General features: G+C 45.7%; 1 protein-coding gene across 1 annotated transcript in view; it reads right to left on the bottom strand.

Annotated features, from left to right (window-relative positions):
• The window catches only part of TMEFF2 (transmembrane protein with EGF like and two follistatin like domains 2), a 111,498-nt gene that overhangs the window by 40,515 nt on the left and 46,782 nt on the right, over positions 1–24,201 (bottom strand). Inside the window, exon 5 of the mRNA XM_082763060.1 lies at positions 4,509–4,605. Coding sequence (XP_082619186.1) covers positions 4,509–4,605 — 97 coding nt within the window. The remainder of the gene's footprint in view (positions 1–4,508; positions 4,606–24,201) is intronic.

The following is a 24,201-nucleotide window of genomic DNA, read 5'->3' as shown; positions in this document are numbered from 1 at the left end:
AAATCATTCGTTTCTTTTATGCGTTTTCTTTCTATACTATAATAAAGATAAATATTGATTGTTGGAGCAGTATTGATTACAGGGGTAGTGGTTGATGGCAGCTGCATGATTTGCACAGATATCTTTCATGTACAGTGCAGTTTACTTGCATGAGAAAGCAGTTTCGCCATCCTCACGTGTTGTGGATTGCCTGCCTGTTGTACAGGAGCGTGCACCCACTGTATATATATATTTATCAGTGATTAGCAGTAAGATATGAAACAAAAGACTGAAACAGTTCATCTTCTTAATACATCCTGAGCGTCTGTTTGCTGTGGTAAGTGGAGTTTGTTGTCTCAGCCATGCAGAAAGAAGCACAGGACACAAGGGATGTGCTGCAACTCCACCGCCTCCCTTGGGAATACCACCTGGCTGCACGGCACACAGGATAGCCTCGTCCCTTCCTTCACCATGCTCAGCATCTCAGGAAGGCTGCCATCCTTTCTGCCCTTCTGGGCCAGGCATCAAACACTTCAGGAAAGCTGCTGCCCTCCCTGGATCCGAGGGTGGAGGTCAGGCACCTGTGGCCAGGCACGCTGCTGCCTCTCCTCCTCCTCCTGCGGGGAAGGCGGAGGAGAAATCTGTAGGGCTGGCCTCCTTGGACGCTGCCAGGCTACAGGGCACTCTCTCCCGAGTACGTTGGACATCTCTGCGTCTCCTTACTGTGAGCAAACTGCATCTCATCCTGGGCAATCCTGCACTTTGAGTCTCTGCTGCTGGCTGACCTTCTGATTTTGAAATTCAAAGGAAAAGCACGCCGATCTCACCCCAATTCATCATTCTGATTTTGATTAACTCTACAAGTCAGAGGTTTGTAGGCTTTAATCTTGCTTTAAGAAAACACTCCTGTCCTCTCTTCTCTGCGTCTTCCAAAAGGAAATTCAGCAGAGGGGTTTTTGCTATTATTTATCTCCCTCCACTTGGACATGTCATGGACCTCTGGAACAGCTGCCCAGTATCCATCCAAACCACGGCTTGCCCAGCGTGGAGTGCTCTTATTTCCTCGGTGGCTCATAAGGAGGAGATTGATACTGGAATCCAGGTTTTTGACGTGGTTATGTACTGACACTAAGCCACTTTAGCAGATGAGCAGGCACTCCATTTGGTGAGTACTATTTATATACAGTGAGTGAGTATTTCATGGATGCTTTTTGGAAGATCTTAGAAACACACCACTGTTCAGAGCGTTACGCTTCATTCTTCATTTCCTTTTAAGTATATCTCTCGGGGTGTTATGTTGAGTAGCCCTGTCTTACAAAATCAATTATTCCTCAGGCAGCTCAGAAATAAAACCCAAAGTAAGCAACACCAAATGTCTGATTTACCAATAGATTGCAATCCAGTGCTAAAGAGCACAGCCACTGCCCTGCTTTAAATATTCATGAAGCTCACTGGTGCAAAATGCATTAAAGGTGGGAATAATGCCAGTAATACACGATCTTCTTAGTGACAAGAAGCTTTCACATATTAAAGTAGCAAGATGTTAAAGACTTTCAACTGAACAGTCTTTGTTTTTAACCCAGAGAAAGAGATTCACTAATGGAATGCCAAATTGCATTCACTCTCGTGATATTAGACTGCAGAATAGGATAATAATATATGTGTGTTTTACCATGCCTCAGAAAACCTGTTATTACAGGCGGTTCTTTTCTGCCTTTTCTTCGTACTTTCCAGAAAACGTTCACGCACGTATCTTAGCCCTTCGAGATGTCTTTTATGTGGCAAAACCCTCCCGAAATCCCAGGAGCCTAGCCATTAACAGATCGGTTTTAAGCAAATAAAACGATTTTAAAATAATGGTGACACACTACAATAGCACAATTCAGCTGAGTGACAATTGGCAATGAATAACAACAAAAAAAGAGTTAAACCAGAGACAGGGGACTGCAAAATAACAGGCTGTGGCAATGCAGAATAATGTTAATTGTCGCTTTAAATCATCAGCAGCCCAACCACATCTGCTATCACACCTGTGCTCTCTCCTCTGATCTACTGTGACACCCTAGAAATATTAGGCAAACAGCCAGCCTTGTGTCTCCAGCTCTCGAAGGTCTGGCTCTGCTGCCAGCGTGCATCCCCATTACCTGGAGTGGACTGGGCACGGATCCTGCACCCCCCCAAGGATAGGGAACACCGCTAGCGCTGGGCTTCTCATCCGGTAACAGCAGCTCTGGGGCTGCCGGGAACCCTGACCTCATTTGGACTTTTAGAAACCTCTTCAGTCAGCCGAGATAACCAGAGGAGCCCTGCTTACATCTGAAATTAGACAGGTGTAAAAGCATCGATTGAATAATACTCTGGAATTTCGCTTCCCATTTAATTTCAGGGCGTTTTCTGCACACCGAATCTTTGCGGGGTGGGGGGGGGAAGTGCACCAGGATGTAACTGTCTGGTGCCAAACACGGAAATTCAATTAATGTACATTTGAAAGAGGGATCTAGGCTCCCCATACATGGCCCGCTTTTATTCCAGAAATACGAATAACAAAGAACTAACACCCGGAAGGCTCATTTTTTAGAAAGACGCTTATCCACGACTAATCAGGGGGCAGGGACAGGAAAGCAGAGCTCTGTCGTGGCGTATGAAGTTGTTTACTTCAAAGCGGACCTTTAACAGGCTTTGCACGGTCTTTTTACTTCTGGTTGGAAATCTGCTTTACTGCCTTTTTACATCTTCCCAGCAAATGCCCTTCCCTGCTTCCCGCCCCGAGAAGCATCTTCCCCTGCAGAAGGACCGCCTGTCAATAAAGATTGAGAACTTCAGCTCCTGCAGTTATTCCGCTGCTGTGTATAAGCCAAGCTGTTTCAGAGGGGAGGAATTAGTTGCAGAAGCTGTAGCGGGAACGTTACTGGGGTAAGTTGGATCCGGATTTTTATGGAGCTATTTCTGGAAAAAAATAAACACTGCTACACGGTACTTGTGATTAATAATGTTATCTGGTAGCTAATTTTATCCCTCGCCCCTCTCTTCTGCTGCCTTCCAACTTGAAAGTGCACTTAATTATGAAAACACGAGCATCAGACTGTGGATGTTGATATATTAATTTAACCATCATTTTGTTTCAACACCGCACCACCAAACTCTCAAGGATAACTGGTCAAGGAGACAGCAAAAATCCTGACACCAGAAGTAATTTCCTTAAACAAAGTCAAATTTAAGCGCTTTTATCCATGCAAATCTCTTTGCGTTATTGCAAACCTATAACCAAGGTGCATCTTGTTCCTGTTTTTTAACACAGCAATTTTCTTTTGGTAGCTGGAAGCACAGCAAGGCTTCTGTGGCTTGTTCGCTTGGTATTTGTTAAAGACTGGAACAAGAGGTTATTAGAAGCTTAGCAAGACCAAACCAAAACGAGCACAACTGGCTCACCATATTCCTAAGCTGCTTCACTGAACAGCAGAAATGTTTATAATGCCACGCCTGACCAATATCACATGGATGCCCTATCTGGATGAGGTCAGCTGCCCAACACTGTTCCCAATTACGATGTCCATCATTCATTCATTCATTAATTCATTCCCCTCTGCCCCATTCCAACTGTCCAAGTTGAAGTTTGGGCCATAGTGCCTTACTGATATCTCACTGCCCAGTTTCTCTATCCATCCCTTAACCACTGTCAGCCCTCAGCTTCAGAAGCATCACTCAGATCAAAAGCTCTAACATTTGCATGCTTATTTTGTTGTCTCTAAGTTTATATTAATTACTTAGAAATATGAGGCTTGCTATAAAGGCAGCGTTAGAAGTACAGCTCTGTGAATAGCTGCTTTTTGATCTACATTGGCTGTTCCAAAATCACGATGAAATGATTAGTTTAAAGTTGACTTACAATGAAGTATTTGCATAGTATCTAGGCAAATTGAAAAATTCAGAAAAATATTCTGGGTAGATAGAATTATTTCCCTTCAGCTTATGTGATTAAGGTTTAAAACAAATGAACAAACAAGAAGATTTAAAAACCTCTTTTTAAAAATAAAAAATAAGTCTCCATTGAGAAAATGTCTGAATGTACACTCTATTTACTTCAAGCATTTGAGGGTTAGGTCTTTGACTCCAGCAACTAGGAAAAAGCGAGACAGATTTCCCAACATTTCTAATGTCACACATGACTTCACATGATGATAATATTAATGATACTTTTTAACCAGAAAAGCTGTAGGTCAATTAGTTTTCCCAATTCTATTTTTACCAAAGAATAAAGCTGTAAAAGCCCAGATGGAGTAACATAAGTTGTAACAGCAACAAAATGGATAACAGTGTTTCTGGACTTTTTCTAAATTGTGCATGTTCCAGAATTATAAACCAATCTGTTTCATACATTTTTTTTAGAGTAATAACCACCTCAGTCACTGTCAGATGAATCTCTGGGTGCAGAAAATTGAATATCCAATGTTTTAAATGCTTTCTAACTCACAGTGTATTTCAATAATACAACATTCATTAAAATAGAAGAGTAGACCAAGTTACTGTACCAAACATCCTCTGCATCTTCGTCACACTCTGCCCCAAACTGGCAAATGTCACAGGTCGATGTCTCTTTTTGATTGGTTTCACCTGAGCCTTCATTGACTGTTTGGTGGAAAGCAGAAGAACACACATTAGTAAAGACAGCACCGTAGCAAAGCGCTTCTCTCTCTCTAGAAACATCTATTCACCGTGTTAGCTTAACGCGCTGCTCGCTGAGCTGATGCCTGGCCAACAGACAGCGTTTCTGAATGGGGCCTACACAGAGATTTCCTTGTTGGCCTGTGAGAAACTCCCTGGGTTATGGAGTGAAAGGGAAAAGCGGAGAAAAGCCCTTCCTCTTCCTTCTCCCTTCAAGCACTGCCTCCTTCCAGCTGCAGCTTTGGAGGTCGGCATCGCCACCGAGCCTTGCCACCTCGTTCCCAGGAAAATAATTGAGGCGCACTGACAGCATCACCCGCTGCCCTGTGTCCTTCACAGGTGAGGGCCTGGAGAGGCACCCATGGGGATGCTTTCCTCAAAAATGTTTTGAAAGCACCTGCCGCCTGCTACAATTTTATCCACACGAAAGACAAAACGTTTTTCTCTCCAGAAGTATTGCTACGAGCCCCGAGGACCAGTTATCCCTGGCAGGAAAGATTTAGTGCTGTCCAGAGGAGGGGACAATCTCCAGCACGGGCAAGGAAATCTATCCAAACCTCCTTTCATTTCCGAAGCATCATTATTTTTCCGAAGGCCCCTGCAGCACAATGCTCTCCGAAAAGTCCCAATCAGGGCAGAGACAAAGCTCCACGGAGCAGCATCCTTGCTCCGCGCACCACATGCAGAGCCCTGCACGCTGACCATGGCGTGAGGCAGGTGAGATGTGGTGACTTTTAGCAAAAAAAAAAAATAAATAAAAGCAAACCAATTGAACTCCACAAGTCCCTAACTAGCTTTTGCCATCCATTTTGCTGCTGTGCTTTGCTTCTGGTGCTCCCAGCCTGCTTGCAAAGAGCCCCCAAAACCCGGTGGCCCTGCTGCTGCTGCAGCGTAACCTTTGAGAAGCAGAACAGCCCACCTGACTGCTGCATCTGAGGGCACCAAGGAGAAGTTTGTTCAAAGAGCCTCAAGAGGCATTTTATCTACGTTTGTACACAAGTATACAAGCCCCTTTTGGTATCTTTCAAAAGCGGCTGCTTTCTGTCAGGACTTTACCTAGTGATATCCTTGCAGAATAATTAAGCCAGCCCAGCCTTCAGGTATCCATCGGCTTTGACGGCTGCTGTTATCTGCAGATACGCTCCCTGCAGCGTCACCCTTTCATTCCTCTCTTCCACTTGGAGTCAGCACTGCCGTGTGGGGTTACTGCACATTTTTTGGCCTGGCCTGCTGAAGCTGTGGATGCACTGAAGCGTGTTGGTCACCAGTGACACCGAGGGGAGGGACAACCTACCTGCCTGACGTGTGGTTACTGCAGGAGAGCATTAACCGGAGGCTGTCGGGTTGGAGTGCTCTGCACTGAGTAGGCTGCTTTTGTTAGGCACTCAGGGAAGAACCAGAGGCACAAGCTTTCACAGAGCATTTGGATGAGAAAGGGTTTTTGCCTCTAAAAGAGAAACTGTGACCCCGACCCCCATTTTCCAACGCACCTGCTTTCATACCCTGGACAAGTTACTTAGCCTCTGCCCTGTTCCCTGCTTTGTAAAATGGGGAAAAATGACATTTCCTGATGATCATAAAAGGAAAAAAGAAGAGGTTTTGCCCTATTTATAGAAGTCTGCTCATCTTTACATCCATAATGTTCATCTGCAGAAAGAAAAGGGGAAACTCAGAAAACACACTTTGGATTTTTGTTCAACTGCAGGCTCTATAGGGAGGGTTTGAGATGTGTGTTTTCTCTGTCCTCCAGTGACTGAGGAACTTGCTAGGCTCGCATCTTGTACAAGCTGATGTACAAGAGTGGACAGGGTGTCCGAGTGCCATTGCCTCTCCACGAGGCAATGCACACCATCAGCATCTCCATGGCCATGTGTGTGATCCTGAACCTACTGCACTGAGGAGCTGACGCTGCTGCTGCCATACAGCTCCTCCCCACTTCTCTGCAGCTGCATCCATGCCCGGGTTTTTCATTGATTCCTCCCTCCCTCCTTTTTTTTTTTTTTTTTTTTTTAAATATATAGAAATCTTTTTCTGGAGACACAACTTCGACAGCCATTCTTGGCAGAGGATTTCCAGTGGGTAAGATATTAGGCAGGAAACCTGATCTGGATTTATCAAGTCACGTTGCTTCTCTGTGCCACAGTTTCTCTATCTGTAAAAGGGGAAGAGAATTTGGCAGGCACTCTGGGAGCTGTAATGAATAACTGTACAAAGGGACCCACAGGCAGAAGACTTCTTGTGACAGCCAGGCACTCCTTACCTACACCAGGAATATGACAACTCCAATCCACAAGCCTGAGAACATGTTCTTAAGGAAAGGAGCAATCACTTCTTTATTTTGTTATTCTGCAAATCACTTCCCTCATAATTAAAAACATATAATTAAAACCGCTTCCTTTTAATTAAAAGCAGGCACCCTATTTTTTTCCTCCCTGTAATGCTTCTACTTATAATAACCTAGCGGGGTTGGTTTGACCAGGGACTTCACACGGGTCCGCATCGCTAACTGAGCAAAATAGCTACTTAAGTCATTAAAATATATAATTTGAAAGATTCAGCGGTCTGAATAGAAGGAACTGATTTCGAAGGGAACATCCACAGTAAGGCACAATGCAGTTCTGAATTTCCACGAGAAAATAACAGGTAGCCCCCCCCCAATGTTTTACGAAGAAGCTCTGCACCCAGCATGCCAATGTACACGCTGTCATTAATGTCCAAGCATGCAGCAGCCTTCATTAAAAAACACGTTTCTCTCTCTCACCTCTGTCCTCAGTATCTACAGATAATATTATTATTTACATTTCCTTCAGGTGTGTTTTCTCTTCCTCCACAAACATACACACCCGCATGAGAGCCCCCACCCACAGACCGACAGATGCAGAGGTTTGTTTTCTGCATGCTGTGCAGGTAAGTGCCTTGATAAATCTGGGCATCTTAGAGTTATTTTCCCAATATTTCCTGCTGCTTCTTAGCTTGAGGACTAGTGGATGCTTATTTTCTAAGGTGACTCTTTTTCCTTTTTTTTATTCCTGGCTGCGCTTGCTGATTTACACTGCCTTTCATATCTCAACTGAAAAAAAAAAGAAATGTTAGTGGGAATAATACAAATTCTGGATTCCTCTTGCTAAAAATAAAACCAGTACGATTCTTTGTTCTCACCCAAGTTAAAAAGTTCTCATATTAGCAACTGCTGAGGTTTAACACCAGGACCCTGCCTGAACGTGGCAGGCTCCCGGGGAGCTAATTGCTGAAGCCCGCTGCTTATTACTCACGCAGCCGAGCCACGTTAAGCTGCGAGTTCCTATTTGTCTTAGCAAGATTAGCAACTTGCAGAGTTCAAGGGAACGCGCTAACATGGGTTAGCAGGTCACTAACATTATCTGAAAGTCACTTCAGAGACGATCTCACTCTGCTAAGCAATACAAATTCTTTAGCTGGGACACAATTTACAGAGTCAATGGGCTGTGGTAACCACAACAGCTCCTGTTTAAATCATTTGGTCCTTTTCTGGCATTCTCACTGCACTCGGATCAGATAGTTGGGATTTCCAAAACATCTGTATTGTTTGCAAGCCATACAAGAAAGAAACCGCCCTTGAGAGATGTTGCTTTGTTTCTGTAGGTGAAAAGCTAGATTGAAAGTATCATTGATACATCGGTCTGACTCTGATTATCTCCTGTAGTATCAGGAGAAATCCAGAAGCCTCAGCCTGGCCACCCCTGTAGGCACCTCTTTTTCTTCATACTTCCATCTCTTTGAGTCTAGAGTCTTCTGTAGACTCTGTAGAGTCTTCTGAGTGCTGAGCCCAACCAACACACCTTGAGCTTCTTAGCCAACGTGTTTGCAAGACCCAGCATCTGCAGGAATTCACTACGTAAAGACACCCTAAGTCGGGCTTTTATGGCCACTGCAGTCCATGTGCTGCACATCTCCGTACGCGACCCAGCTGGCAAGCAGCTGTAAGGACAGCTCAGTCCTTCACAACCTCTCTTTCCCTGACTGCAAAAAAAGTCTCCTGTCAGGGCGGGTTTTTACAGATTAACTTTGCACTATGGCAATTATAAGTAATGACTGTCAGCATTCTGGGCACGTGCAGAAATTATGCCAGAATTAATACTTGACTACTAGACTCATCACAGCGGGACGTCTTTGCTCTAGCTGAAAGAAGAACTTCAAATGAAAGTGCTCTAGATCACTCTGACAGGATACCCACTTGTTTTGAGCTATAAAATCTAGGCAATAACAAGAATCACATGAAGATGAGGGGCAATGGCTGTTTGTGTGTTTTGGAGTGAAAAACAAGGTGCAACTTAAAATGTGGAGGAGGAGGAGGAGGATCATCTCCAGAGCAGCTGAGGCGATCCTGTCACATGCTGCAGTCTGAACGCGATTGCTCTGGACAGGTGACAAGGAAGAGCAGACAACGTGAGAAAGCTCTGAGAAACAAGGGCAGGCAACCAGGAGAATTTACTAAATGTGTTAGAACAAACACTACCTGCACCTCCACCAAACAGCTAAAAACACCTCATGGATGAGGCCAATAAAAGCCCAGATGCTGCAAGCGACTTCTTTCTAATCAATAAGTCTTTTTTCCTGAAAGCATTAGCTCAGTCAAAACCTGCAAAGTGAGAAAAATGAAGGGTGTGAAGCAGGGGGTGGACTCACGAACGGCTCTGCTCTCGAAGCCTGGCAGAGGCTCAGAACGACATTATGGTCAAAATGAAAGGAAAATGGTCTACTGTGTCAGTAATAAATCCCAGCTCTGACACGTCTTGTTCTGCTTTACTCCTGCTGTCTGGCTCCATCTCAATAAATACAAATTTACTATCTCTCTTTCACACACACAAACATGCTGGGGAAATTACTTATCGCATGAGGGAGCCGCATCTCTGCCCGGCTCAGGACCCGACTCAGAACTTCTCAAGGAGACCCGAGATCTTCTCCCCCACGTCCACAGGTGCTGACTGCATCTGTTTCTCCATGCCACCAAGGGTGACTCCTTGACACCACCTCTCTGCCATCGATGGGCAGGTTATTTAAGCAGTGCCAAGCTTGTGCCGTAGCTCAGCTGGCTGCCCAGAAAACCCGATGGCGTTTTGCAGTGCTTTGGGTCCTGCTTTGGGTGCCTTCACGTTGCCATTCCCAGCAGGGAAGGGTTGGAGGGCTGAGTTCAGCACGATGCACATACCTAGCGAGGTTTTCAGGGTGGAACTGGATGTATCCAGCCAGCCTGGACGGCTGATAAAGTCTGTTCTTATCTTCTTGCTAAAGACCATGCAGATACAGCCAGGCACTGCTTTGATGCCAATCAGATTCAATTTGCAGTGTTTTCCAGCTCTCATACATCTGCTGTGACTCGCAGGTTATATATTTTCTTTAACTCACAGCTGGTGGATTATCTCCATGTAGAAAGATCTCAGTTTCTACATGTATTTGTTTTGAAAGGTATGACTAAGCTTTAGGGCTGTGGAGAAAAAGCTTGTGAGCATAATAAATACCAGAAACTATCAAGTTTATCATTTCTGAAACTCGTTATTTTTATGGGGCTGATTCACGTTTCTGCAGTCATGTGCAATGCTGCGTTTCTGCTGAACAGGAAAAAAGCGCTTCTGAACCAGAGCTCGCGCTGTGCTGAGTTCCCCTGCACTTTGTGCTACCAGCTCCGAGTCTACCATGGATACAGTATAATTTGTACAAGAAAACAGAGCCTGAGATGTGCCTCGGGTTCAGTCAATAACTAGTGTAAAAATTGCTTTGCATTATCTCTGAGCACTGCTGCTCTCTCTGCTTCCATCTTTATTTTTTACCTCCTATCTTGCTTTCTGTCCTGCCTTTCTTCCCATGATCTTTCGGCTTCTTTCCTTTCCCCAACTTTTCAGTTTCCTTTCGACGCGGAAACTAAGCCGTAATCTCTAAGCTTTTCACTAAATGACACAAAAAGCATTCAGAGAAAACCAGAGGCAAGCGCCCAGCCGCTTACCAGCTGCCTCCCATGAGCTCAACACCAGGTGCCCTTTGGCTAACGCCGAGGAGTAAACCTCTGGTGGCCTTCTGCTGGCTGCCCACTCCATGAGGTGACCGGACACGAGGTGACAGGACACTCGTGGGTATCATCAGGCTCTCGGCACCTACCCGGGAGCCTCACTGTTGACCAAAGCCCAGTTTGGGATGATCCTGAGTAAACTCCTCTTTGGCTTTTCCTTTTATTTACACGTCTGAGCTTAGCGACTTGAACACAGGAGTCTGATGAAACAATGGGGGAATTACCATTTACAACTTCCACTTCACCTTCTCTTTACTGAATAATAAGAAAGTGGCTTGACAGTACACATCCTTGGTTTCAGAGGAGCAGAATTGCTCCTCTGCATCTACCTGATTGCAATCCTCTCCTTTCAGTGGGTGCAACTGGAGGTCTCCAAGAGCACCTGGGTCAGGACACGATCCCCAGCAGACCTCTGTAGGGATTTGCCTGTATTTGCACAACCGTAGCCAGGAGAGAATATGCTCAATTCTTACTCAAAGTTTATTTATTCTAAATAAACAGTATTTGCTTGCTTCTGTCTCATGCAGATCCCTGCTGCTCCCACGGTGCATTTGATAAAAAATTAAATACGATTAGTTGAGGCCAGTTTCTCCTAGCAAATATCTCTAATGGCGTTTCAAAAGGAATGGCTCATTGAATAAAATCCTATTGTAAGCTTTCTGAATGCTGACATGAAACAGCTGTGATTATTGCACCCTTGTGCGGTCCCTCTACAAAATGTGATGTTTGCCTGGTGCATGTGGGATGCCAACATCTCAGATTTATGAAGGTGTGCGATGACCAGCTCTGACAGTATTTGCCAGCTTGAGGAAGAGGAGGTTCATTTAATTTTGCCAAGAGCTTCCTCTCATAAGCAGCACTGAGCAAAAAGCCAAATAGCACGCGGGGACTATTCATCTTTGCCTTGCATTAATTTAATTTTAAAGAGAAATCACTTCCTTGCAGGAGAATTTAAGGAATAGAGGCAGCTTGTTGTAAACACGCCTGCGATGCTGCCAAAGCTTTTGTGGCACCAGTCCCTGCTCTCGTGTATTGCAACATGCCCAACAGCACGAACAAAGCAACCGAGTGGACATGCCCACAGCTGGATGGATGCAATACGGCGGGTCACCAATCAAGGCTGTTATTAAAGGGCCCGGGAGGAGATTACTACAGTCCTAATTGCAAGGACCAGATGATCCATCAGAACGGAGGAGAAACAGAAAAAGATGTCTGATTCCTCCCTCAGGTAGACTAGCCTGGCTGCACAGATCATTAAACCCCAGCGCTGTGTCGAGGGAGATGGGAAGCTGCAGTTGAGGAACACAGCCAATATCATAACACCTCTCTTATTGTCAGGAAAATATCCCTCAGAGGCTACGCAGAAGGAGGATCAAGCCTGAGCTTTCTGAGGCCGACTGGCCCCATGTGCCAGAAGGGAAGGGAGCTGGCCAGGCTCACAGCCCCCCTCACCCCTTCTGCAGATTGCCAAGGTGGCCCCAAACATCCTTTCTGCTACTGCCCTTACAGCAAGCCCTGGTGAGCAGCAGACACCAGTTCGGCTGGAGGAGCACGGATCAGCAGTGCCTTCTGCGTGGGAAGATATTGGACGTAAACCACAGAAATTACCTGCCCGTGCTTTCCCTGACCCCAGTCATGAATGCAAGTCCCCCCTGAGATCCTAAACACTTACTCACTCTAGGCAGGGGGGAACCTGGATCTCTGAATTGAAAGAAACTCGGTGGGGAAGGAAAAAAAAGAAGGAAGGATCCAACCCATGGTTTCACAAAGCCTATAATAAGGAAGCCACAAATGGGTGATGTGACTTTCCAGGACTTCTTGCACTGAGAAGTGCTTCTGCCAGCGTCCTGCCTGGTGGAAAGATTAACAGAAGACTTGAATTTGAAGCTGTACAGCTACTCAGCTTTCAAGAATCCCAATGAAAGGAACAAAGATAAAGCCTAAAAGAGCTGTCTAGCATTCACTTGGTGACTACTTCAGTTTTAAGGTCTTTGTCGCTTTGCTATTGATTTAAGTCTGTGTATCCTTTTGAATATTAGTGTGGCTAGCAAGATAGCAACATCATACATAAAAATGTTCTTTATTCCAGAACAGATGAAACTCCCAGTGGTAAAAGAAGATTTAGGCATCTCTGAAGATTTCTTATCACTGTGCAACATAACTCTCTAATGGTTCAGTGCCTTGGAGGGTCATCTGAGATCACTTATCACATAAATCAAATAGGTGGCAGGCTATAAGAGCGGAAGCCTATAGCAATTTCATGTCTTTGCTCGCAGACATCAAATCTATCTTTTAGGCAGACTATAGAGGAGATAATATGCCACTCCATTTAAGCCATTGAAGAAACCCAAATCTGGGTATTAACCAATTTTACAAAGCTGCTTCCAGTCTTGACTGCACCACAATTATCTTGGGTTTTAAATCCCAAACGCGGCCCAGAGAAGCTGGGCCTGGCTCTAACTGACACAAAGGCTTCTGTAAATCACTGGCAATGGAAGGTGGTGTCACAGCGAGCCAAAGTCCAATTTATTTTAGGTCCATTTACATAACCAGGGTGGTGTAAAGTGGCTCTAAGGTAAAAATGAGCTGGGCCTACCTTTCACTGAGCTCGAGAAGAGAGTGGCTTTCTTCATTCGCACCACTTTTCTTCTAATTTATATTAATTTCTGTATGTTTCTGTGGTGCTCGTGCAGGTTGGGCACGCGCAGCCTGGGGGCTGAGCAGCAGAGGAGGCATGTGAGAAGCTCACACTCCACCATGGGGCCTCAGAAGGAAACCAGCAGCCAAAAACTGTGCTCAGCAAGGCTGTACCCTCTTGGATGGGAGCCACCAGAGATGGGTTTTCAGCTCCTTCTTCCCCCCACCAGCTCCATCACCAGCCTGTGTGCAAACAGCAGGCCCCAATCCCCCCCAGCCCAGTTCCTGGCCCAGAATAACTCCAGATTTCTGCAGGCACGCTCCCTTCTCCTTCGTTTTCACCTCTGAGCTACACTTTCTAAACTTCCACAAGCAGGGCTCATCCCTGTGTTTGCTCGTTCTGTAAGTGAAGGTAGCATGAGGGGGACTGCAGAGTTTCTGAGTGCTGCAGAAGATACAGGATTTATACAACACAGATCCCATCTTTTAGGTAACCTTGGCCTTCAACAAATACAAACACGTGTTACAGCAGTTAATGGTGTGAAAACGTCCAGCACTAAGGTAGCCTTTCGGGATAAATGGGAAAAATCAGCAGTACCATGTGCTGGCAAGCCTGAGCAGAAAGGCAAGGGATCTCCTGCGTGGCACAGTCTCTGCTGGAAGGGTGGCAAAGGTTTAGGAGAAGCAGCCTCCCCAAGCCAGCTGTGTGGATGAATTGGGGGATGCCATTTTTGTGCCGGCAACTAGAATTTATGTAACTGCATACAGGAAAAAAAACCCAGTCCCCTACAATCAGGGCAAACAGGACGAGTGCGACATGTCAATCTCAGCCCCACTACGAGAAGCAGGGAGCAGGGGCTGCAAATCCATTTACACCAGAACAGCATTGCCCCCCGAGTGTAATTTTACAGATGTGGTTATGATAGGGGGGAGCCATATGGCACAAAAGGTTTAAACATTTAATTTCACTTTGTTTTAATACGCTGCATATACAGAAATTTGGAAGCCCAGCAGGAAAATGCCAGATTTCATTCGCACTTAGTCGTGATTAACCTCTACGAGCTCGCCCAGAGTTCTGTCATCTGCAAAGTCATTCAGGCCATGGAGGATGCGAACACCCTGAAATTTCTGCTCTGGCTAGGGCACAGCAGCTGCCCCCAGGCACAGCCAGTGCCCCAGGAGGGGCTGTGGGGTGATCATGGTCTGGGGAGACTTTCCTTGCACATCTCCTCCAGCAACTTCTTGGCACCGCACGGGTTGGGTCCGGAGCAGCCTGGCAGCGGCAGCAGCCCGCCGAGCAAGTGGCTGGTAGGTATCAGGCTCTGCAAATATGCTCCTTCTCATTAATATTGATTCACGCACACAAACACTTTAGCTATATTCGCTGATTGCATTACCATTGCAGAAGTGTAATTAACAAATTAAAAGGGAGGACTGTGATCCAGTTTAATTTGGGGAAAATCTTTATTTAAAAAACGAGTCTGGTGTTTGAGGATCATTCCCCTTCGGTATTCATTTCAGTGCCTTGGACATGGTTGATGAGAGGTGCTTCTGTAAGACGAAACGCATCCAGAGTGCGCTGCAGTACTGACATAGGCAGGTGTATAAAGAAGCAGCAAGACAAAATGCCACAGGTATCTGGGGGAGGAGGGAAGGGAGAAAACCTCTGGCACTTGCTGCCATTCTAGAGGCTTACGTGATAATCAGCTCTGCTAAGTATCGGGACATTTGCAGGAGCAGTCAAAAGTCCCGAGGAGCAGCTGCAGTGCTCTTCTCTCCCCAAACCAGCTGAGCTCACCTGGAAGAATGGCTAGGAAATGATGCCTCCCTCCCCTCCCATCTCCTACAAAAACCACCTTTCAGGTGATCTAATATTATGAGAAACCATAATCATTAAGGATTGATCATGCTAATATAATTTTCTGGATGGCTTATTAACCTACTAAGACATGTTTTTTCTACTTCCCTTCATTAGCGACAGCAATAATTAGGTAAGGCCAGAGTAGCAAAATTGATCACATGCTACTGCCGAAGGGGACAGAGAATGTATCATGCACATTTAGCATAATGTTCTCCAAACTCCAGATGCATTAATTATATTTAGTAACACTGCTATTTTCCACCTTTGATAGAAGGAATCCATTAAGGTAGGTATTGTAGAACAAAGGCTTATTTTGCTCCTGTTCCAAAATTGAGTGTTTTTTCTTTTTTCTTTCTTTTTCTTTTTTTAAATAGTTCACGGCACGAAATGAAAGGGAAGAAGAAAGCATCCTTGTGTCGAAGACCCACCGACACTACACCCTTTTCTTCATCCAGCCCTGGCTGTCAGAGCCCAGGTGAGAGCAGGAGAGCCATGGGGCTGTGGCTGGGAAAGGCAAAAGGCAGGCTGCCACCAGCAGCCTCCAGGGCCCTCTGGGTGGGCTGCGGACAGCCCACATCCCACCTGCCAACCCTGGGCACCCCAACCAAATGCCTGCAGGACATTCAGGTGGTCCCAGGCCGGGCTGGATGGGGCTTGGGGCAGCCCGATCCCGTGGGAGGTGTCCCTGCCCATGGCAGGGGTTGGCACGGGGTGGGCTTTAGGGTCCCTCCCAGCCCAAACCTTCCTGAGGTTCTGCGATCCCACGAAAACTGCTGCACGAACTTCTGCGAACCACCACACCGCCCTGCTAGCACGGGGAGCTCATGTAAGCACGAGATCGACAAAGGAAATGCAGCGATGATGAATTTTTACATCTCTTTTTTTTAACGTTCTAGCAGCTGGCTTTCCCTGAGCTCTCTCCCCATGTAAGCAGTAAGCAGCTTTCTGGACATAAAAGCATTAAAGGGAGCTGAAAAGAGTTGACATTACAAACTTGGCACTCCGATGTCACGCTGCACAAACAGCGAGAGGGAGGATCTGCCAAAGCGAAAGCCAGAGATAATATGAAAAGCATAAAACCAACATATTGACCTTATTTAAGCCCAAACAGTTTAACACTGGGATATTTAACACAAAAATGTTGAAACCGCTCTTCCGCACGCACACGGATGTTTTCTTCAAATACGCAATTGACTTGATATCTGCAATCCCCCTCTTCAGATGCAAAACCCAAAATAATGATTATATCAGTCACTGCTTAATACATTCAACTGTGGCCCTGATTTCCATGCCTGAATGGTCATTTACATCTCATTACCCGCAACGCCTCCCCCTCCGATTTTTCTTTCTAAATAGAGCAATGCATTTCAAGTTGTCATTTTAAAACAAAAACGCTTGAAAGGGGGACTTTCATTTCTCGCTATCTTATCTGTGCTCTTCGCAGCTAATAGACCAGAATATTAAACCGGGAAATTCTCGGGGTGTGTGGCAACTACTACAGCGAGGAGATCTCAGCGAAGAGGCAATTATCGAGGGATTTTGCTCAACTTTGGAACCGCAGATAAACACGAACAGAGAAGCTGGAGCAAACCAACCAGAAGCAAAGCAGTAATTATAGTATGTTCTGCTATTTTCCTAGCACATGCCCTCACTGGGGGCAGGACTAGTTCCACGCTGGAAAAATCAGTGGGCACGAGGGGCGACTAGAAGCTCGCCACGCATTAATTACTCCTTTTCAATTAACACTGCCCAGGCCCACAACAGAGGAAAGATTTATTTTTTTTTTTCCTCCTCCCGCTACTTTTCAAGTAATTTTCTGCTATGTTTAATTGGGAAATTTCTCTACAGAAGGGAATGTGATAGAAGATTAATTCTCCATCTTCTCCCCCGCTGTGTCAGTACGCACAAGCGGACGCTATAAACCCCACTTAAATACGATGAGGGCGATGGAGCACGGAGCTCCTTTCGAGAGGTCGCGTCCACAAACCGTAGATCTCATTCCGAAACAACAGAAGCGAGGTAGAAAATGGGATCTCGCCCTAGTGCCGGGCCACAGAGGAGCGATTACGAGAGCTTCACGGCGCGAGGGGTCACCGCGCCGGCTGCGAGGGTTTGCTGCCACGCCGCGGGATGAGGAATGGCACCGCCACCAGCACTGATGCTCTGGGTCTCTTTCTCCCGTTCGCTGCTAATAATTAGCCCTCCAGTATTCGCGTCCTATTTTACATCTTTTATGCCACGTACGAGACAGCAATTAAACAATAAATAATGAAATGTTCGCTGGCAGGCAGTGTAGTAGAGCTTTTTTTTTCCTGAGCGAACAGACAAAGGGTGCAAGCTGTATTTGTTTTTAATGAACAGTGAAGGGAACAAGCTATTTACCCCGAGGACTTCAACTCCTATGAATGGTCTACTGCCGTCAGTGCTGAGAATATCGGGTTAACGCTTTGCTTTTCTTAAATTGAAATCCAAGGCAGAGTAAGAACAATCAGTTAGGGGAAGCTCAGACCTACAAGACAGTGGGACTTGCAAGACACTAGCCTTTGACGGAGAGGGTAAGCAGTTTTCTCCCAAGTTTTATTAACGGAGTGGCTGAACATCAATACAACAAATGCACAAACCATTTAGAGGAGGAAATGCAGACGTGTAGCCAGGTAGAGGCTGGGAGCCCTGCCCACTGATAATCTAGGGCCTTGTTTTAATATGACAGAAGCTGTCAGTCTGCTCCTGGGGACAAGCTGGGTCAAAAGAGGACAACTGGAAGAAATAATAATAATAAAAAAAGTGTAATGCAGAAGAAACTCCATCCTCCCTTTCATTTTGCACTTTCAAAAATAAACCAACATTTTGGCTAGTCCACTGTCTGTTGATTCCCTCCCATTCTGACTTGTTTATAGGGCATGCTCACCCTGCCCTGCTTGACACCGGGCTGGTTTCACGTAGAGAAATGCTCCAGCCTTTAAGAAGGGGCAGCCACTTTAGCAGAGTCCAAGGGAGAGCCACCAGGGCGAGGTGACTCAGAAAAGGACTTCCACGGTGAGCTCAGGGGAATGGAAATTTTTCACTTTGGGAAAGAGAAGACTGAGAAGCGACTAGTCATCTGATATAAAAAGGAACGTTAAAAAGGCTGCTATAAAAAGAAGGATAATCAATTGTTCTCCACATCCAGCATTTCTGAGACAAGAGATAATTGATTTAATTTATGGCAAAGGAGATTTAAGAGAGATATTAGGAAAAAAAGTCTTTCCCACTTCTAAGAACTACCAGGTACTGGACGAGGATGCAGAGGAAGGAAACCTGTGCGCTGCTCTTCTGAGACTGCAGAGCTCAGCGAGGAACAGCCTGGAGAAACAGCAGACTTGAGAGCGATGGATTAGATGATCAGGTGAAGCCGCTTCCAGAACGATATATCTACTACTTTATGATCCATTTTCTGCAGGTTAGGCAAGGGCTACCTGTGTACTCCACATGATTGAGTCTTGTACAAATTCTCATTGAAGTCAAGGGGCATTTTTTGGTAACTTCATTAAAACGTCTTCACGTTGGCTGGCTCTGTGATTTCTGCCCAGGCATGGGGCCAGTATATATCTTTGCATACTCTCCACAAGTTCCTGACTCCTGCAAATTCAGAGGACCAGGTAATGCCTAGGACCTCGTGAACAAGCCTCCCCCTCTTCTGATCCTGAAAAAGCAGGGGAGCTGCCTTCCTCCCCCTGAAATGATTTTTTTAGATGTAATTTGAAAATGTCCGTTTCCAGCTGACCAACTTTTTAGTTCCATTACAATCAACTACCTTTTAGAGAAAAGGCATAGAGCTCTCTTAATGGAAAACATTTTTAAAAATTTTGTTAAATGGATTGCAAAATCTATGTTAATATAGCAGTCCAGGTAGTGCACTGCACTTCCCCAGGCAGTCAGTGATGCATTTCCAGTGCTATCTCTTGGTTTATCTCTGGGGATATAAAACCCAGGAGCTGCTCCTCCTTGGGGTGGGGGTCACCCCAACACCTATCTGATGCCACCCATCAAGGACGTGGTGGCAGCTGTGTCCCCATCTGAAGGTGGTGGAGGGATCTGGCGGCTCTGAACCTGCAAGATGCAGAGCTGAGCATCTCGGAGCTGTGCTGCATTGTCTGTCCCCATAGCAAATCCAGCCTTTTGTAGCAAATCCTCTCTTCAAAGCTTCCTCAGGTGCTGGTGCTCACAGCGAGTGCCCACACGGGCATGAGTTTCTCCCCTCCGTTTTCCTTTGTCAGGCCCAGAGCAGAATTATGGTTTATTTGCACAGTGATATGGTTGATTTGCACAGTGCCTTTCAGAAAGGAGCTGTAAAATGATGAATCAGAGGTCCAGACACAGCCATCTGTCACATCCAATAAGCATGCATGTGCCATGTGAATGCCTGGTCACTCCAGTAATTAGCTGCAAAAGCTGAATGGGCAATTTTCAGTCAGAAATGCATGAAATGTATTTTGATGCACAGAACAATTAGGAATGTGACATGCAAACTTCCAGATACCTTCACATTTTCTCTCCACTTAGCTCAGGAGGAACTCGCCCTCTTTAACCTTGTTAGTGCACGGGGGCACAGCAGGAGCCAGGCAAGGGTGAGCCGAATAAATCTCAACCAGGCAGTCTCTTTTTAAAATGCAACTTTTCCTTCCAGAAAAAACTCTTAGATAATGATGGAAAAATAGTCTGCAGTGAATTCTGATGAAAAAAAAAAATAATATAAAAAAGATGGACCAGAATAATAAATGTGTCCTGTGCGACTGCTGGGAAAAATGAAGGGTCTGATTCAGGTCCTGTTCTAATCAACGGGCCTCCCTCCATTACCTCTGCTAACAATCACATTAAACCCTTTGTGTTTGGGTGAGTAGAGGCAGCAGATAGATAAGAGGCAAGGAAGCTCAGGAACTCAAATGGCAGCTGAGCGTCAGGCGGGTCACCTGAAGGCACTGCGATGCTCTCTGTGTGTACGTATAAATGCAGAGAGAACGGACAGAGATGCACGGAGATGGTATGGATGTTATTTCAGCAGAGGGCCAAGCCCTGATTTTTTCCTCCTGAACAATGGAAGAGGGCATCTGGCCAAAAAAAAAAAAAACAACAAAACACACAGAAGGCAGCCACGTCCTTTAAGTGAATGGTAGATGTGGGTATGTCTCTTTGCAAAAGCCCTTTTGGAGTGGAAGAAATGTAAACATCCCCTAATTTAACCACTGCTTTCATGTACCTTATTTTACACGGAGTTGCCATAAACTATCCCCACAGTGTTTTGTTGTAATTACACGCAGTAAAAGGAACAACCGGGTAATTACCTCAGGCTCCGCAATAATATTTCCACATTAAAATGTAAGTACAAGGTGCACAGCTCGTCTCTGTGTTTTAACTGCAAGAAGAACAGAAGACTACTCATCTGAGAGAAAAAAAAAAAAAAAAAAAAAAAAAAAAACATGTATTAAGCTCTCTGCCAGGTCCAGGGCTGTCATAATTTAGGCTGGGTGCCTGCCTTTGCTTAGAGCCCTGCTGCCAACAACCCCTGGTGCCTCTGAAGGGCGCTCATCCTCCCTGGGCGTGCAAAGGCAAGGTTAAAAAAGTCCGTTTATGGATAAGGAGAAAAGGAGAGGTGACAATTACAGATGTTCTGGGGGAAGGTGGCGCGGGATTATCCGTGTCTCAGGTCCAGAGGGTTGCCTCTCACGTTGAAGGATTTTCTGTCTTTCATGAGCTTTTGCGCTTCATTTAAGCCCTAAACAAAGCACAAATATCCCATGGGAATAAACTTTACTCTCTACCTGTCAGAATAATTTCCTACCTGAATTAACTGGTGGATGCACTTCAAAAATAGACACATCTTCTCCGTAGCATGATTACTTACCTGCTTTATTTTCCCAGTGTCTTTTAGCGCTGCTTTTCCATTTTGGGTGCGAGCAGATTCGCGGTAATGGGCTGATGGGGTGAAGAATAAACACAGGCTCTGATTTTGTGCAACATACACGAGCTGGTTTACAGAAAGCCCCGCAGGCACGGTTGTTTGCTAATAGTGCTCACCGGGGCTCCGTGCCTGCCCGATTTCTAAGCACCTGCATGCTTTGCAGATATGTTTGTAATGAATTCTTTTAATGGGAATTTTGCATCCTCTGTTATCGGCCGGCATCAGGCAGGGCTACGCGAAGCCCCCCCAGTCCCGCCTGCCGGAGGCACGAGGAGGAGCCTTTAGGATGCCCCATCACGAACCTCATCGAGACAAACTTCAAAGATCAAAAATAGGAGGGGAGAAAAAAAAAAGAAAAAGCAGAAAGAAATGCCTTGAACACCCTGAGCCTGAACACCCGCATGGGAGCGTTCAGAGACAACGGCGTTATTTCTGCACGAAAACAAAATTCACACACTTCGCATCCCCTGCGCTGTAAAGGACTTTTCAGGGGATAAAATATAATTGCTGAGCGCATCGAGCATGATTGATCCCTCTGCATTTCCTGGTAATTACCCTGAAGAACAGCGTGCATTAGACACTCCCTGCTATCAGAAGCAGTGCCCAGGGTCGGGCGGTCAGGCTTACTAAAATACCGCCTGCAGCAGGTGACCTGCAAGGCGTATATGCATATCCTACTTAAGTGCATTTGGTTTTGTTCTTGGATTTGCATCTGATCAAAGGAAAACTTCTATAAAGCTATTCTACCACACCAAAAATAAATAGAACAGCATTGTTTTCTACTGGCTTCCACTTTTTTTTTCTTATTCAGTTGATTTACCAGCCTTTATAAAATGTATTTACAAACTCAACTGCATGTGTAGACTTGATTCTGGATTTTTACCTTCACAGAGCATCCATTTCCCCTCAAGAAGTGTAACTTTTTTTTACAATGTGTACCTTCAATTGACAACACAGATAGATTAACAGCAGTTGCTGCTTATCAGAAAGCTTCATCTCACCATTGGGTCGGGTACATAGCTGTTCCCCCTTTTGGCCAGCACCATCTACACCTACTGACAGTCACTGCCTCTCCTGACAGGTCCAGAATAGTTTATCCTTGGTCTGAACTCATCCCTATTCAAATACAGGATCTGAGGCTGAAATCTATGACTATTTGCCCAGTAGTACTACAGCTTTAACTCTTGCTTTGAATCCCATTCTTTCTCATCCTTCTAAAACAGTGACAAACCTAGGTGGACGTGTAAAAGCCATCCCAAATTGCTTGTGCTCCTTCCACGTTGGCAAGGTAAGATGGTTCACCTGCTCTTTGCCTCTCCAATATCTGGCTCAGAACCCTTTCAAAACCAGCAGTGGTATTGAGCAGTTGAAAAATGTTGTGATCACCTGCACAAATCCCTGCTGGCTCATAAACACCCGTCTCTGTGAGCTGCTCTCCCCTCTTGCTCCAAATGGATGGAGCTAAATGGTTGAATCTGCCGAGCTCTGAATCACGTCAAAGGCATCATTAACGAATGGACAAAACAACACAGGTCCTTCTAGGATGCATTCAGTTTCCTGTAGCCTGTGCGAAACCCAGGTGTTCCCATCCGTTCTCAGCACTATCCTGGCTTGAGGGCCCAGAGATTTGCCCACAGTCCAGTGACTGATTCCTGAGCAGCCCTCAGGCACCCCGTGCCACTTTTTCTTCGCCTTCTGCCCGGAGCAGAAGGCTTTCTGGCAGGTAGGGCAGATGAAGAAGCAACACAGACACTTTGCCTCTCCTGCTACAACACGCAGGAAGCAGTCACACAACACCAGGGCCTCCACCGTCGAGCTTTGGAAGAACCACGCTGGCGACACCAACGTTTCTGCCTTGCCCACCCAAACAAGACCACGTCTGCATCTTTTAGAAACACAAACTTACTCAGTTCAACTCTAAAGTTCACAAATGTCATATTTTGAAGGCAATTCAGGGTACTGCAGCAATTTATCAGACGCACGGCCAGTACAGCGCTGTCTGGGTAGCGGTTCTGACTCCAAGTGGCTGCTAAGGGCACAAGAACGAGGGTTAACGCCAGCCTTTAAAAAATAAATAGCAAACCCCACCTCTGTCTGTCGCTCATTTTATAGACCTCAGCATTTCACGAGGCTGGGCGCATCGCTGTTTGAGCCTTGTGGGCTCAATTTGACCATTTGTACAAATGATGATACCTTGAGAAGGGAAGGAAAGTCATTGCGTTACAGAAGGGAGTTTGGCTGAGTGTCTTGAACATCTTTAAAATTCACCCTTGAATTCTTCGTTTACTTCTGGGGATGCGGGCAGGCTTCGGCTGCCACAGCAGCTTTTACTCAGCAGACAATAAATAGGTGATCTTCTCCTCAGGGGCCTGCAACTTTCTTAATGTTTCATTACAAGCACATACAGCCAGCTTGCGGTGCACACAGTACAATTTGAAAGAGCTACAGGTCGAGGTATCTCACAGCAGAATATTACTGTGGGTTTAGCACTAATTCCAGCTTTATTCCTTTCCTAATTCCTGTATCACATCGCCTTATCTGCACAGATAGAGTCCCTTGAAGCGCACCTCCTTTGATGCACGGATGGAGGACTGCTGTCAAAAAATGTAAGATTTGCTTAGAAAATAAATCACGGCTGCATTTAGACCGCAGTCCACTCCAAACGCCTGACAGATTTCAGTGCAAACAAGCAAAGGCTCCCCTTGGTTGCCTTCAGAAGTTACATAGCAGACAAACCAGCAGTCCACTGGGGCCATGGATTTTAACCTCTTACGGTATTTCGAGGATGGCCACCGCCTCTCAAAGCTAACAGCACCATTATCAGCACAATATTTGCACACCGGGCAGCTAATTCCCCGACTGCCTGCGAGTATCAGTGTCCCTGAAGGGCGTACTATTGATCCACGGGGAGATTATGTTAGTTGCCTGGCTTTGGGAGATATGCGCCCGCTCGCAGCATCCTTGCAGAAAATGACTATGCTAAACGAATGCTTTGCCTAAGTTTTCGGGAGCTCTTTAAGCCAAATCATAATGGTGCAAGACATAGATCTTTTGATGTCAAACCCTGTATGATTTTACAGC

The sequence above is a fragment of the Aythya marila genome (genome assembly GCF_965140915.1).
Source record: "Aythya marila genome assembly, chromosome: 6".
Lineage (NCBI taxonomy): Eukaryota > Metazoa > Chordata > Aves > Anseriformes > Anatidae > Aythya > Aythya marila.
Note: the sequence above shows the minus strand (reverse complement) of the source record. Positions and strands in the feature narration are given on the sequence as shown.